At 37.0% G+C, this 17,110-nt stretch overlaps 1 protein-coding gene across 1 annotated transcript in view; it reads left to right on the plus strand.

The window, feature by feature from the left end:
- ARL5B (ADP ribosylation factor like GTPase 5B) overlaps nucleotides 1–10,419 on the plus strand; it is a 29,303-nt gene extending 18,884 nt beyond the window's left edge. Inside the window, exons 4-6 of the mRNA XM_027073560.2 lie at nucleotides 559–642; nucleotides 2,756–2,907; nucleotides 4,028–10,419. Coding sequence (XP_026929361.1) covers nucleotides 559–642; nucleotides 2,756–2,907; nucleotides 4,028–4,076 — 285 coding nt within the window. The 3' untranslated portion in view covers nucleotides 4,077–10,419. The remainder of the gene's footprint in view (nucleotides 1–558; nucleotides 643–2,755; nucleotides 2,908–4,027) is intronic.
- The last annotated feature ends 6,691 nt before the right edge of the window (nucleotides 10,420–17,110 follow it).

Below are 17,110 nucleotides of genomic sequence, written 5' to 3' on the forward strand. Positions count from 1 at the left end.
CACTCTAGCGTGTTAACCCCTAAGTGGGTATGTTTCCGTTTAGCACACTTTTTCTGGGGCTCTTACTGTTGGCATTGCTATGTAAAAATGTCTTGTTCAGTAGTCTGTGTGTGTGTGTGTGTGTGTGTGTGTGTGTTTCTCTTTTTCTTTCAGACTAACTTGTGTGTCCCTAGTAGGCAGAAAACTGTCTCAAACATAAATAACTACTGATTGCTTAAGTCAGCGGTATAGAGTTTTAGTGGAAGTTATTTAAGTTACTGTGACTTTCTTTTTAAAAATTATTTTTTATTACCTGCATCTTAAAATAAATCCTAGTGTTACAGCGTATTGTGTATTCAAATATCACCTTTTTAAAATAAACCTGGGCATAGTTTTTCTTTGTTGAAATGATGAGTTCTTTTCTGAACATGTGGATTTTACAGTACAATACAAACTCTTCATGAAAAAGACCATTTTAAAGTAATGATGATGTCATGAAAATATTCCGTCACTGGAGAGTAGTTTTGCAGAAAACTTCAACATTCCATTCAATTTGCTTTCTTTTTAATTGTCTTCTAGTTCATCATTCTCGTGGTTGATAGCATTGACAGGGAACGACTAGCGATTACAAAAGAAGAGTTATACAGAATGTTGGCTCACGAGGTAAATTTTGAAAGCAAACGTAAACAGTGGAGTAAGGTATCTGTGTGCTGGTTTTGCTTTTTTACAGAGATGATATGCTTTGCCGTGGGTTATTTCATCATTAGCAAAATGTTGTATTTTGATGGACGTCTTGAAGTCAAAAAGTTTCATTATGTTTTCAGATTTGAAAACAACTCAGCACATTAATTTGTAGCCTATTATTGATAAGATTTTTCAAGGTTAAAACTATTCATTCATGTCTTAAAGAGTCCAATAAATTGAAGCAAGAAAGATGGAAAACTTGAGTGTTTTTTTCCAAGAGTTTATAGTCACTGAAAATTCTTTAGTGAATAATCTGAGACCACTTGATTCTAACAATTTAAGATAGACAAAAAAACTTAGGTAATAAAACACATCCATCCACCTACCATCCAATATAAGATACTAAATATCTTATGAGACCCCCCCCCCCGAATCTCATTTCCTTCCTTTCTCTCAAAGAGTCCTAAAAGAATTATATTATCCTAAAAGGAGTGAGAATCAATCCCATGTATATTTTTATATTTTCCCTACATTTTTATTTGTCAGTTATATAAAATACTATATTTCATTGTTCATAAAATCTTTTTTAAAAATGTTTATTTTTGAGAGAGAAAGAATGCACATGGGCACAGGAGAGGCAGAGAGAGAGGGAGACAGAGAATCTCAAGAAAGCTCAGCACAGAGACAGACACGGGGCTTGGACCCACGAACTGCCAGATCATGACCTGACACTCAGGCAACTGAGCCACCCAAGCGCCTCATCGTTGTTCATAAAATCTTATATATATATATATATTAAGATATATATATGTATATGTGTGTGTGTAACTCCATTTTGGGGGTTTTGTGCACAGCATTGTGATTATCCACATCAGCACATACAGCATTGGTTTCATTCCTTTCAACAGCTATGTAGTATTATTTTGTATGAATCTATCACAGTTGATCTGTCCTTCTATTAATGAACATTAGATTATTTCTGATATTTTGATAATATTAACAGTTCTGCAGTGAGCATAAATGAATGTGGTTACCTTATACCAGTAGTCATAAGCATTGCCCAGCCCTTCACCTTCTGCGCTCTTCTTTAAATATGGAGAAATTCTTGGGGCGCCTGGGGGGCTCAGTCAGTTAAGTGTCCAACTCTTGGTTTCGTCTCAGGTCGTCATCTCATGGTTTGTGAGTTTGAGCCCCATATGGGGTGGGGCTCTGTGCTGATAACATGGGGCCTACTTGGGATTCTTTCTCTCTGCCCCTCCTGTGTGTGCGTGCATGCGTGCTCGCTTGCTTGTTCTCTCTCAAAACAAACAAACTTTAAAAATAAATTTGGAGAGATTCTGTACTGTTTGGCAACATATTACCGTATTTGCCTATTAGAATATTGCTTATATAGTTTTTTTTGTTGTTGTTTTTTACATTTATTTATTTTTGAGAGATACAGACAGAGCACTAGTCGGGGAGGGTTAGAGAGAGAGGGAGACAAAGAATCTGAAGCAGGCTCCAGGCTCTAAGCTATCATCAGCACAGAGCCTGACACGGGGCTTGAACTCACAAATCGTGAGGTCATGACCTGAGCCGAAGTCAACCGCTTAACTGACTGGGCCCCCCACGCACCCCTGCTCGTATAGTTTTAAATCGATGTTTAAGATGCATGTTTATTTTACTTTTAGTCTGACCCCTTTGGCCCAACAATATAAAAATAACTTTTGATGATCCAGCTTATGTTAATTAGCCTATCTTTGTTAGAGCGAATCATTAAATCACTATTGAGAAAATTTATTTTTATCTCGATACAATTTCCATTTATTCGTTTGTTTATTTAATTGAGGCTTTATTTTTTAAGTAAGTTCTCCTTTTGGTGTGGGGCTTGAACTCATGGCCCTGAGATCAAGAGTCGCATGCTTTACTCACTCAGCCAGCCAGGTGCCCCTCAATAAAATTTTTAAGTTAAATATTACTGCCTAATCAATCATTTTAAAGTAGAGGGATTTCATTATAACTGTCCAGTTGGACGTATTTGACCTTCCTGCTTCATTAGTTTAATTTGAATTGTGCTATTTCATGTTTTAGAAATATTTCATATTGATTGCAGGATTTACGGAAAGCCGCAGTCCTGATCTTTGCAAATAAACAGGATATGAAAGGGTGTATGACAGCAGCTGAAATCTCTAAATACCTCACCCTTAGCTCAATTAAGGATCATCCATGGCACATTCAGTCCTGCTGTGCTTTAACAGGAGAAGGGTAAGTGTTAAACAATATGGGGGGAGGTATGACTTCTGTCAAATTTCTGTTTTTTAAGGCAGTTGTTTCTTCTTTGATGCTGTTTTGGGTTTTTGTTTTTGTTTTTTGGGTTTGTTGTTGTTGTTCTTAAAGACAGTTTTTGTATTTCAATTTTATAAGGTAAAAATAATTTTAGTCGGTTACTGTTGTTAAATTACACTTTAGCAAAGTTACTGACACATGTTTTGTAACTTTTAATATAAACAATATTTTAGCATAAAATGTCAATAACAAACTTTTGAATTAAGTTTTCACAATCCAGATTTTCAGTGGATATTCATTTCTTGTATCATTTACTAACTGGGCGGCGGAGGTGGGGGACTGTAGTGTTGCCTGAATTAAAGAGGAAGCTTCAGAGAAATTTCACATTTCAGTAAAGGCATAACTAAACCTGAACTTTCAGCTTTCCACAAGAGTACATCTCCTTTATTATTCGGAGTCCTTTGGTGGGACATACTTCAAGAGACTAAACATTTAAGACAAATGCTTATGATGGTGTATTCTTCTCTCCTCAAAACTTGAGTTTGGATAGAGTAGGCCAAAGAGAACCCAATGTGCCACCCATGAATTATCCCATTCATGTCCAGGAATTTATTTATCCTCCAATCAACCTGACCTTCTTAGTTATGCTCATATTAGAAATCGCTTGTAATATAATAGCTGTGTAATATAATAGACTTTTTTGACCTATACTTTTAAAACTGAGCTGTAAGCATTCCATTCTTTAGAATATAGGAGGGTAGGGCAGAGTTCCTGTTGCCTTTCTATAGTGGTTTCAGTTTTAATCTTACAGGGGGGTGAGGAGTATTTGCAATCTTGATGGCAAAACTGCCAGAGCTGTTATCTTCAAGATGAGACTGAAGCAATTTCCCAGTTACTCAACTGGTTAACATCATTTTTTCTAAGTGAATCTTCCACTTAAAGATTCCCCTTCGTACGGTGTTACCTCCATCTTGTCACTTACCTGTATAAATAATGATCGTAGTACCAACAGTCGGGAAGACTTAAAAATAATAAGTGTGTTTTCAATTAGAAAGTTGAAATATTTTCATTTTGAAAATACTTCTCTCCTTTGTTTCAGGTTATGCCAAGGTCTAGAGTGGATGACCTCCCGGATTGGTGTGAGATAACTTTTTGCCTGAAAAGAGACTGCTCTATTTATTCTGTGACATGAACATTTTCCTAGTACCTTTGGCTGCTAAGGCAGCAGCATGTTTAATTTATAACAACACAAACCTCTATGAGCAACACTTGAATCAAGTGCAGCTGAACTGGAACATAAAAGATTTTTTCTTAACTTTTTTTTAATGCACTAATCTTCAGTTGGATGAACATAATGTATAACGGTGTTTTCGGCAACATAATTCTTCTGACTGCTGATTCTGATTATTCAATAACTGCCTTGTAAGAAATGTTTGTCATATGTTTAATGTTTTCTGAAGTATTGTAATAACTTTAATGACCAATTTCTTTCATTTCTTGACCACCTCCTTTCCCTACCAGACAATTCCTGGTTTCACAAAGTAGTAGTGGAAATCATCAGGCACTGCTTGCAAAATTAACCAGCACTAAATATTTGCTCCCTCTTTAAACCACTTCTCTTTTGGACAGAACTTATTATAGAGAAAGGAATCAGCCTCGAAGATATATCTGTAAGGAAAATTAACCATCATGAGAACTGCCTTCACAGAAGTTAATTTCACCCAATTATTACAAGTCATGGAATAATTTTAAGCTACTATTAGCATGGAAATCAAGTAGGCTATTTATCTAAAAGAATTAAATTTACTTTTCTGCCTCCAACACGAGATTAGTTTTTGGCTAAAATCTAATCAAGGAAAAATACTTGAAAGCCCAACTTTGATGGTTAATATTTTAGAGGGATCTGATATTTCAAAAATGTCACGCATTATTCAACACGTACATTAATTATCGGAAGTTACTAAAGCATACCAGCACTGATATCAAAACAAGACACTTGGAATATATATCTTACTATCAGTGATAAACAAGTGTATTATCAGCAGAAACTTCAACTATTCCATCTGCAAGGGAGAGTGCATCTGCTTGGGGCAGTAGCCAAAGCAGTAGTATAAACATTTCCTTTCTTAAAATTTGAAATTGCGTGTGGATTTTGAACAGTGTTTCTACCACCAGCATTGTATTACTTAGAAAGCCATACGGCTTTCCCTAAGTCCATCTGAGGTTATAGTGTGATAGGCTTGAAATACTTGCCACCTCTCTTGTTAGTTACCCCTCGTGTTCTAAACCTTTGGTGAATTACAGGAAACTGCTGAATCTAATCCTAGATTTCAGAGTGTGCCATGAGACCCAATGGCAACACTAACATAAATTAAAAAGTAGGAAGGAAAAGAGTCCTAATCTATCAAAAGTTCATTGCATATCATTAAAAAGCTTTCCAAGGCAGTGGTCTAATATGAACAGTAATCTAGGGCATACTTTAGAGGGAGGACAAGTATTCTAATATTGATCCCCTATTTCAAGTGTGGGATTTTGCAATAATGAAAGGGATAAAATGCATCCCTAGAGAATAATACTTCATTTTTGCAGTATTTTTTTTCATGTGGGTCAAAAATAGGATTCAGTGTTGATACGAATATCTAAATACCTATTCAAAAATGGTATTTTAATTTTAATATTTTTTATTGTAAATTGGTTTTAATTTTGCTCTGTTTTCAGGTATACTTGATCTCTTAGATTTAGTCTAATTTAGTTGAATGTGGTAACATTTTCTATTTAGTGGTAGCACACCCTAGAACTGAAAAATGGCCAGAGGAAAGCTTTCTGGACTTGGGGAACTAGTGGTTTATTAACCTTGTTTTGAACCTTTTTCTTAGTGACTCTATACTGGGTAGAGGATAAATGTTGATTTTAATAAAATCCATAATCCTAGAACATGAGAGGAAAGCAAACATAAATCAGTACGGATGCTTTGCGGTATATGTTTGGGGCAGGAGGAAGTACAAAGATATAATTTACCTGAAGCACACTTTGCCAGAATATCTATCTTGGTTCTAGAGTTTAGCCATAAATTCTGAGGATAATTCTCTTAACTCCATCCTGAGAAAACACATTTAATAGTCCTGTATCCATTCTTCTTGTGAAATTTATCTTCTTATCTCTAATAGGATTGGCTGGCTCAATTTTCTTCTATCAAATTACACGGTTTTGGTGGTTTTGTTTTGTTTTGTTTTGTTTGTATTACCACATCAGCATTATATTGAAAGTGTTTTTAATAGTTGTATTTTGTCGAACATCTAGTATAGATTCAGGTTTGCTATTTAATTTTTTAAAACACAGTTTATTTTCTAAATTTTTTAAAAAAGCATTTTGTTAGTTTTGGATCAGAAATGGTTATGTTAGCTGTGTTGAAAATGAAATCAACATCCCACTAGTTTCTGTGGCAATGACTGGGAAAAGTTCAAATAGGAAATTCATGTAAGACTTTTTAAAAGTGTTTTATAGGTTCTCGTTAGATATTTCCTGTTACAGTAATATGAAAACTGATTATCCTTTACTCCAAGAGAATGTTTTGACCCAAGAACTTATCTAATGCTAAAGCATTGATTCTGACATTCTTTGTAAATCAACTGTAAGATACTGTCTGATGAAAAATGTAAATTTGTGATTCGTGCCTTTATTCACACTTTGAGATGAGTTCTCAGTTTTGTACTCTACCTGTTCTTTAGAATGCAGATTAGCAGCTAATTAATTTGACAATGACATAAACTCGAGATTCACTCTCCCTGCCACCCTCAGTTGCCTAGCAAAGTTTCTAGTAAGTAGTGGAAAGCAAAGGACCCACCCACATTACTTTCAGGAGAATATTCTATATTCTGTTTTTATTTTGAGGATAAAGAAACAGAAGTTTAACAGATCTTTTCAGTATTTTATTAGAACTAAAATGTAACTGCTACCCAAATATGGATTTCTCTTCATTTTGAACATGTCACATTCTTATTTAAACACATGGCTTTCATCGCAGCCCATTTGGGAACTCTTAGAATTAACCGGCCCTTTTATATGGGAATATACTGCATAATATGTATTGTTAGTGTAATTTAATTCTTTCAGATCTGAAATGACATATTAGCTATTGGAAAACTAATGATTAAATACATAATTTCTGCTTTTACATTCTGTGTTAGTATGCTTAAAGGTAAAATTTTATTCTATATTCATTAGAGGAAAGATAATAAATCCAAGCTTTGTTGTTAAAAATAATTTTTAAATGGGCACTACCCCTATAGCCATAGTCATTCTGATTAAGCACAAAGTAACTTTTATTTTCTGGAGCATAAGAGAAATTATTTTCCTATGGAAACAGTGAGTGATACAGGCAGTGCTGTAAACAATATTCTCTGAAGAGTTATGGAAAGTCAACAAAGCAAAGAAATTTAAAGAAAACAATAAATCTTTATATTTTTAAAAATCTTTTTGGTGTAGTATCCTAGAGCAAATTCTAAATGGAATTGTTTGTGACTAGCACTCTTAATTCTTAACTACGTAACATAAAACTATATCAGTAGAAAAATGTACTGGTACTATGCCTGTAGATGGGCAAGTTCCTTTGACATTTATCTTTGAAGAGCAACTTCATGAGTCTAACTTTTCATCTATGGCTTTGGATCCAAAATATTTCATATGCAGTGCAATTCTAAAGGATCTTTTATATTTTGCTGGCATAAAGTCACTTTGAGATTCCGTCTGATGAGTTGGCTCTAGTAGAATATTGTGTTGGCTGTCTAACGAAGTGGTTTTGAATCTGAATTTGGCCCTTGTGTGTCTCGTGACTTGAGACAGTTACTGTTCATGGTCTTTCTATTTTTTCCCCCCACACTGAGGAACTTAAGCCCACTAAAAAAACTCCACCTTATCTTTTGGTTTTAAAGTCCTGAATCCTTAAACACTATATTAAAGTTGAAAAACCAAAAAAAAAAAAAAAAAACTAGGAAAGGACCTGAAATATGAAATGAAATTCACTTCTATCTATGGTTGGATTCCCACCTCATTATCATTTTGTTTAGTTTATGAATACAATCAAATAAAACAAAGTAGCAACTAGTCACTGCCACTCAGCTTCACTTAAGCTAATGACAGTGCAGAAGAGAAAATAGGCCATATTGCCAAGGAAATGATTTTAAGCTGCCGATAAAACACCAGTGTGTGTTTAAAATACTCTCTTCTGGAGAATACCTGGCTTTCCTGGCTTTTACTAATTAGAAGTGGTTAGTTTATTCAGAGTTTATTGGCTTTCGATACCACCCCAAACTCCAATTCTGTTTGACTTTCCAGTATTGAAAGGATAGTGCAGTCAGGCCGTCAATATTTTACAGACATCTGTATAAATCTGAGAGTAGTTTATATTCAAGGTTAGTTCCTTCAGTAATGTCTGTCTCATCCTTATTTATTTAGTATTACTGTGAAGACTGTAAATCCAAGTCAGCTTCCCAAAATACTTTTTTTAGGGGTGCCAGGTGGCCAAAATTGAGAAGGTCAAAAAAAAATTTTTTTTTTCAACTTCTCCATTTTCAAGTAGAAGTACTGTGTTCAAGAGATCCAAAATCAGATACCAAATCATGCAGATGATTTGGTAAAATGTTTGGGAAAAGTTAATTTGGAGGTATCGAGTCATACCTAGAAATGAAGGTCAAAACAGTTGGTAGGAAAGATTAACATGAGGTAGAAAGTCTTCAAAAGGATATTAAGTAATAGAAAATGTGAATGAAAACAGTGAATTTCCCTCATGAAGGCACTTAAAATTAGTAGAAAGAAAGTACAGTCTTTTACTCTCGAACTAGATCTCTTACTTTTAAAGTGGCCATAGGACCAAAGACTGATGAGATTTTTTAGAATTTGTTCGTGTTTTCAAGTCACATCTTTTTTATTTTTCCTTAAATGATAATCTGCACGGTATCCTAGAAATGGAGAAATAAAAACACTGTGCTGTGCCTATCTTTTGAAATAGATAACAAAGTTCTAGAAGAATGGAAATGTTCTCCTGCACAAACTTTGTAATATTTTAATTAAAAAATTACCTCATTTTTCAATCCATAAGGTGCTTTGCTCAAGCTTGTGGGATGCCTCACCCATCAATACCCCCTTCACCCAAACTGTGTTTGAAATATGCAAAGTTCACAATGAAGGGGTAGCATTCCTTGGAGGTTTTGTTTTGTTTTATTCTTATTTGCCGCCAGCAGGGTTAACACGGTTTTGCAGATTCATTAAAGCTCACAGGCCAGTGCTCAGCCAGTACTTGGTTTCATTAAAATCAAGGGCAAGGAAAACCCTAAAATTTGATCGATTATATACTGTGACTATATTTCCACCGGTGTTGGGGAGATATCAAATGACTATCATTTATTTGTGTATTTTGGCCCTATTCACTTGAGGCTATTGTCATTTTAATCCGCTTATATTTTCCCTCAGGAAGTTCAGGGAGTCAACAAGCCTCTTACTTTATTCTCTTGGAGTAAACTGTTCAGTCTAGCTATGAAAGTTTTGATTTAAAAAGAAAAGTGTAGCTGCTATTTCATTAAAAGTGTGAAATAAAATGATGGTTATGATTTTTTCCAATTATGTAATAGTTTTAAATTTTACCCTATTTATTGCACAGAGCATGGTTAAAAAAAAAACCAAAAGCAATTACAACCTTGTTCCTGTATTTCTCCTACTCAGAATATAATGATTATAATCACACATTGCCATCTTAACATAAATTGGTGCTTTAGAGCATTAAAGAGGAAACAGCAGGCCCTGTCTAATACACTTTTTGCCTCAGAAAATGAAACTACTTTAAAGTATATTTATGTTCCCTTCTTAAGGTTTCAGTACAAACTGTTACCCATCAAGCTTCAGGCTTTCTACAAAAGCTGTAACAATATCAGAGCTAATCAGCTTGGTCCAACAGGTGGTGGTACTGTTGACAAAAGTCTGAATTGGATCTCTCTGTGGGTCCCACCCTATTGCATAGAGGGCAAAAAAAAGAATGTCTTTCACACCACAAACCGTGCTTCTTAATCCCAACCAAGCAACTGAAGTGTGTGCTGTTGGTCTAATGTATAGCATCAATAAAATTCAAAGAGCAAACCAATTACTTAATGCATTCACACCATCACTTCTTGCAAATGGTTCAAAGCATGTTCTACTAATGGTGGGGCTGTTTAAAGACATGTTTTAACTTTTTTAATAGCTTCATTACTGTTGTAAAATGCTTCTTTGTATATGTTCAGTTTAGGTTGCTTGGTACTCATGATTTTTTTATTTCTGCAATTATACTGAGTTGCTTGCATGCCTACTCACCCAGTAAAAAGGATGCTGTTTGCTCTGGAATGTTCATCTTTCAGACAGGTTTTTGGCTCATTTGCAATCATGGTGCAATACAGTGTAACGTTCATTTGTTTTCAGTCAACAGTTTTATTTTTGTCATAATAAATAATTACTTTTCCAATATATCACGAACCCAGTGGTTTCCTTTAAAGATGAAAATCTGTTTGAACAATCTTTTTGTTGTGAGAGATAGAAACCCACCTAAGATAATGAAGCAAGGAATTTGTTATAAGGGTGAGAGGTCAGGTTGTGGGTGCTCATGGAACCCAAGGTCAAGGACTGGGTTTTTGAATAGGTTAGGACCAGAGACCCAGGGACCCTGAAGACAAACCAGAGTCCTTTATCTTCTGCATCTCTTCTTTTTCACTTGTCTCCTAGGCAGTCCACGTGGCAGAAAATGTCCGAATCAAATTGCTCCTGTAGCTCAATCTTTGTACAAGGGAGAAGTCAGATGGTCGTTAGGTTCTTAGTTACGTTGTCAGAAGCCGCCCTCCATGCTTCTGGGTCAAAATATAACGTGAAGACAGGGTTTGGGATAAAGAGGAGCCATAGCTTTATTGCTTTCTGGGCGAAGGAGGCTGCAGCAGGCTAAGACCTTCCAAAACTGCCAGCCCAGGCGCTGAGGAATTTCACAGAGAAATACAGGATCTAGCCGGTTTCAGCAGGAGCCGGGGACTTGGCTGCCAGCCTTGTAGGTCAGGTGTGCGGGGTGATACGGGGTTCCTCAAACAAGAGGCTAAGATAGGAAAGGGTGGTGGGCGGAGGAGGGGAAAAAGGTCACTTAGTTGAAAAATCGAGCCTAGCTGAAGCCTTAATGCAGCCGTTTGTATTTTTGTTCCAGTTTATGCTTTTAGTGGGTTTCGGATGGTTCACTTCCCTGCATTGGGTCAGTTTCTCCTGGTCTGAACAACCGTGGCTTGGGGGAAGGTAACACTTAACAGAGACGGGGAATCCCTGAGCTGTTTTAAGGCAGTCCAAGTGGGTGTGTAAGGGTATAAGAGGAAATCTATTTGGTCTTTGTACCGTGGTCCGGAGACAAAACTCAGCCCCTTGGAATTTCCTGAGTGGTTAGAGTCTTTTGTCATTCAGAAGAAGGCTCCTTTGAGCTTATGTTAATGACTCATTATTATGATGATGTTTATTATTATTATTATTTATTATGTTAGTGACTCACCGTGGACCCCTAGATAGGCTGAGTGTAGCTGGTCCAGAGGAAGACCAAATGAATAGAAGGTTGGAACTTGTCTACCCATCAGCCTCTGGGAAGGGAAGCGGATGCTGCTGATGAAACTGGGAAAACTTGAACAAGATTGATAAGCTTCCTGGTTAGTGAACACATCCACATGCCCGGATGGTGGTACACCCGTTATATGGGGACTCTCAGACCTTGCCGTATATACCTCTTCATCTGGCTCTTCTGTATCGTTTATAGTAAACTGGTAAATATAAGTAACTGTTGAGTTCTGTGAGCCACTCTAGCAAATTAATCAAACCCAAGAAAGGGATTTCGGGAACCTCCCCTCTATACCAGAGACACAAATGACAATCTGGACTTGGCATGTGAAGTGGGGAGGGAGGGGAAAGTACAGTTTTGTGAGAGTGAGGCTTTAGTCTATGGGATCTGACCCTATCTCCAAGTGGATAGTATCAGAATTGAGCTACGTTGTAAGACACCCAGTCAACGTCTGCTAAGAATCGGAGAATTGCGTGGTGATGTTGCAAAAACACATTGGAATGTGTACTCCACTGTGAGGTGTAACTGGAATCTTCCACACATTGTATGTTCTTTAAATTGTGTTCTTATAAAAAAAAAAATTGAGATGTAATCTAACATTGGTAGGACCATACGTCTTCATTATATTCATTAATTAGGTTCCTGAAGGGTAGTGGCTTAACACCCTCCTTTTTTTCATAGTCCTCTTTGAGAATGTGATGAAAGATACCTACACTGAAAAATTACACCTACATACTCATGTGAAACGTTGGGATCCGGGAATGAACAGTCAAGACTTCTCGAGGCGTCTTTGGTGCAAAAATGGTGGTTTTATTAAAGCACAGGGACAGGACCCATGGGTGGAAAGAGCTGCACTGGGTTTGTGAGAAGTGACTGATTACATACTTTCAAGTTGGAAGGGGGTTAGGGATAGCATAAGTCTCTAAGGAATTTGGAAACAAGGTTTTCAGGACCTTGAGAGGCTAGCTGTTAGGATAAGGTCACTTATTACTGTCTAGTAAACCCTTAGTCACGAGGCCCTTTTGTTATATGTCAGTGGGCCATAAGTTTGGAGGATGATTACTAACATATAGCTTGGGGGGCAGGTAGAGAGAGATAAAGGAAGTTTCCAAAGGAATGAAAAAAAAAAAAAAAAATATATATATATATATATATATATATATATATATATATATATATATATATATATCAGGCTAATGTCAAGCCAAGGTTGCCTTTTGCCTTTAGCAAAGTATTCACATCGAAACTGCTTGAGTTCCTAGAGGAAGGTCACCCTGTCTGTCCTAAGTACTTGTCAATGGGCTGCAAAGGAAATTTAATTCTTTTCATGCCTTTGTTCTCCACATCACACACAAAGTTACAATTTTGTATAGAGTGTTAGGAAAGCCTCAGTTTTAAGAGTTCTCCTACACTATAGGACTTCATTAGCCAAACCTTCCAATTTCTTACGAGAAACACTCAACCTCCATAAGGTTTTATTGTGCCTATTTTTTAACAGCTTTATGCAGGTATAATTAACACATAAATTAGACATGTTGAGAGTGCACGATTTGAAAAACTCATGCGTATACACTCATGACACCATCAAGATAATGAATTCTCTTGATTATTCCTCCAATTTTCCTAGTGTCCTTTGTAATTCCTCCCTTCTGCTCAGATCCCAACGTCCAAGTTTTCTGTTGCTATATTTTGCTTTCATAGAATTTTATAACGTCACTCAGCACAATTATTTTGAGATTCACTCATTTCATTGCATAGATCAACGGGGCATTCCTTTTTCTGCTGAGAAGTATTCCATTGTATAGATGTGCCACAATGTGTCCACTCCCTGTTAGTGGACATTTGTATTGTTTCTAGCTTTTAGCTATTACAAGTGAAGCTGCTAGACCCATAGAACATTCCTATGTAAGTCTCTGTGTAAACATTTGCTTTCATTTCCCTTGGGTAAACCACACAAACTAAGAATGGAATGGCAGGGTCCTATGGTAAATGTGTGTTGCACTTTTTAGGAAACTGGGACACTTTTTCCAAGTGATTGTCCCTTTGGTTACATTCCTACTGTTAGTGTGTGAGAGGCACAGTTGGTTCACATTCTTGCCAGCCATTGTCCTGGTCACTGATTTTAGACATAAGGGTCTTATTGTAAGTTTAATTTGCATTTCTCTAATGACTGATGAGGACCATCTTTTCATGTGCTTGTTTGCCATCCTTCTATCTTGGTGAAGCGTTTTGTTCAAATCTTTTCTTCCTTTTTAATTGGATTTGCTTATGATTTGAGGTTCAAGAGTTGCATCGTTTGCATATAAGCCATTTATTAGATACGTTGTTTACAGTTGTCTCCCAGTCTGTGGCTTGCCTTTTCATCCTCTTAGCAATGCCTTTCTCATGCCATTCCTATTTATAGATGGCCAAATACGGGGACATCGATAGGGGAGTTCTGGCTAATCACACGGTTAAATTGACTTAACAATCCTCTGTAGCCTCCACATATAATTTGTGTGTAGTTTTCTTAATATCCATGTAGCTTTGTCATCACTAGCCCAAGCTTGCTTAGAACAGGCTTCATGGGAGTGGAATTTTTTCTTTGTTTTCTAAACAGAAAAGTCTGATGTCAGGGTATAATTTTTAGAAGTATAAAACTCTTCTGTAACTATATAGTGAGCATTTGTCAAAAATTTTGTTTAAGTCAGTAGTTAGGGTAACAGCAGGCTACAAATCTGATTCAAAGAAGTACACTTCAGAAAAACTTACAGGGGCGCTTGAGTGGCTCAGTCAGTTAAGCGCCTGGCTTCGGCTCAGATCATGATCTCGCGGTCTGTGAGTTCAAGCCCTGCATCAGGCTCTGTGCTGACGGCTTAGAGCCTGTAGCCTGCTTCGGATTCTGTGTCTCCCTCTCTCTCTCCCCTCCCTTGCTCGTGCTCTGTCTCTCTGTCTCTTAAAAATAAACATTAGAAGAACTTACAAACTTACTCGTTTCTACCTGTTTCTGCCTAACTTTATAGCGTGAGGGTCCTTCAGCAGACTTGGAGGATGATGCCCTAGGATGACTTTGAAAGGGCATAGTAATCTTTCTGCCTTCTTTCCGAGTCTTGGATAAAAATTTCAAAGCAGGAAAAAATTTTTTTCATTTTATGAAAACCCTATCAACGCATGGAATACAAAGTGGACTGCAGGGAAGGGAATCAAACAACCAAGAGACAGCACTTTTCTGGTGAAAAAGTGTGAAATCCAGTGTAAATATTGAACTAATGCTGAACAGCCTCTCTGGTTTGCTATCTCAAAGCCCAGGATGGTTTAAACCAGACTAATTAGGCGGATAATCTCCTGCAACCAATAGCTACTGGGGAACCAAACTAGAGGGCCCTCTGGGCAGTGGCTTGGTAGCTACCCAGGATTTGCCCCAGATTACAGTTGGTTCAGAAAGCAGCCATGTACTGGCATGAGAGATTGTTTTGGCTCAGGACCCTTTAGCTTGGGAGGCTGGGAAAGGCAGGAGAAAAGATTGTCCCCCCCAAGCCTACAAAGAATGCAGCCCTACTGGCAACTGGGTTTGAGACCATAGTTCTGGAATACATGTTCTTGCAAGGCACTAAATCCATGGTAATTTGTTACAGCAGCAGTAGGAAATTATTACAAGACCATATGTGTTTTCCTAAACTATTAAAGATCAGTGAACTAGAGAAAATCTAGCAGAGATTTTACTTAGGAAAAACAATTTGTGGTTTCTGTGGCTATTCCAGACAGAGAAAAACTAGGTATTAAATTAATTTGAGCTTTTTATAAATTTTTAAATCTAATTTTTCCTTACAGGTTTAAGTCCAACTTTTTTTTGTTTCAATTTTATTAGACATAGTTGACATAAGTTTAAGGCGTACAACATAGTGACTTGACTTACATTGTGTAAGGATCACCACAATAGGTTTAGTTAACATCTGTCACTTCATACAGATACAAAAGAAAAAAAGGGAAAACAAGTTTTTTTTCCTTATGATAAGAACTTTTAGGATTTACTCTCTTAGCAACTTTCGAATACACTTTTCACCAGGGTTGATTATAGGTAGATAGTTAACTATACTTCAAATCTGTCTAAACCTTCCCATGTACTTGGATAATTCTAGTAAATCCAACAAGTGTATTAAATAATAAATCCTAGCTCTCTTAAATATTCACCCTTAGCAAATTTTCTTACAACTTAATTTTTTTTTAATGTTTATTTTTGAGAGAGAGAGAAACAGAGCACAAGGAGGGGAGGGGGCAGAGAGAGAGGGAAACACAGAATCTGAAGCAGGCTCCAGGCTCTGAGCTGTCAGCACAGAGCCTGATGCAGGCTTCAAACCCACAAACTGTGAGATCATGACCTGAGCCGAAGTTGGACACTTAACTAATTGAGCCACCCAGGCACCCCTCTTACAACTTTTTTTTAAATTTACTTATTATTTAATTTACATCCAAGTTAGTTAGCATATAGTGCAACAATGATTTCAGGAGCAGATTCCTTAATGCCCCTTACCCCTTTAGACCATCCCCCTTCCCATAACCCCTCCAGCAACCCTTTTTTCTCCATATTTAAGTCCTTTATCTTTTGTCCCCCTCACTGTTTTTATATTATTTTTGCTTCCCTTGCCTTATGTTCATCTGTTTTGTATCTTACATTCCACATATGAGTGAAGTCGTATGATATTTATCTTTCTCTGATATCAGTTAGCATAACACCCTCCAGTTCCATCCACGTAGTTGCAAATGGCAAGATTTCATTCTTTTTGATTGCCGAGTAATACTCCATTGTATCTATATACCGCAGCTTCTTTATCCATTCATCCATTGATGGACATTTGGGCTCTTTCCATTCTTTGGTCATTGTCCATAGTGCTGCTATAAACATGGGTGTGTGTGTGTCCCTTTGAAACAGCACACCTGTATCCCTTGGATAAATGCCTAGTAGTGCAATTGCTGGGTCGTAGGGGAGTTCTATTTTTAATTTTTTGAGGAACCTCCATATTGTTTTCCAGAGTGGCTGCACAAGCTTGCATTCCCACCCTCTTATTACTTTTTAACTTAAAACCAACAAATCTAAAATCATTCATGTATTTTAAGTTACAACGAATCATAAGTTAGTGTGTTAGATTCTTTAATGTGACAAATATTAAATATTACACATATTCTATATACTAACTGCGCATAAGTTATTCTTAAACATCACACAAAAGCATCATACTGTGGGTTTGACTCTTTTTTTTTATGTTTATTTATTTTTGAAAGAGAGAGAGAGACAGAGTGTGAGCAGGGGAGAGGCAGAGGGAGGGAGACACAGAATCTGAAGCAGGTTCCAGGATCCAAGCTGTCAGCACAGAGCTAGACGTGGGGCTCGAACTCACAGATGGCAAGATTATGACCTGAGCCAAAGTCGGACGCTCAGCCAATTTAGCCACTCAGGTGCCTCTGTGGGTTTGACTTAGTAACCTCCATATATTGATTCTTGGTTTAAAAGAGCCTTTGTTTAGGGGCACCTGGATGGCTCAGTCGGTTAAGCGTCTGACTTCGGCCCAGGTCATGATCTCACAGTCCGTGAGTTCGAGCCCC

The sequence above is a fragment of the Acinonyx jubatus genome, chromosome B4 (genome assembly GCF_027475565.1).
Source record: "Acinonyx jubatus isolate Ajub_Pintada_27869175 chromosome B4, VMU_Ajub_asm_v1.0, whole genome shotgun sequence".
In the NCBI taxonomy this organism is placed as follows: domain Eukaryota; kingdom Metazoa; phylum Chordata; class Mammalia; order Carnivora; family Felidae; genus Acinonyx; species Acinonyx jubatus.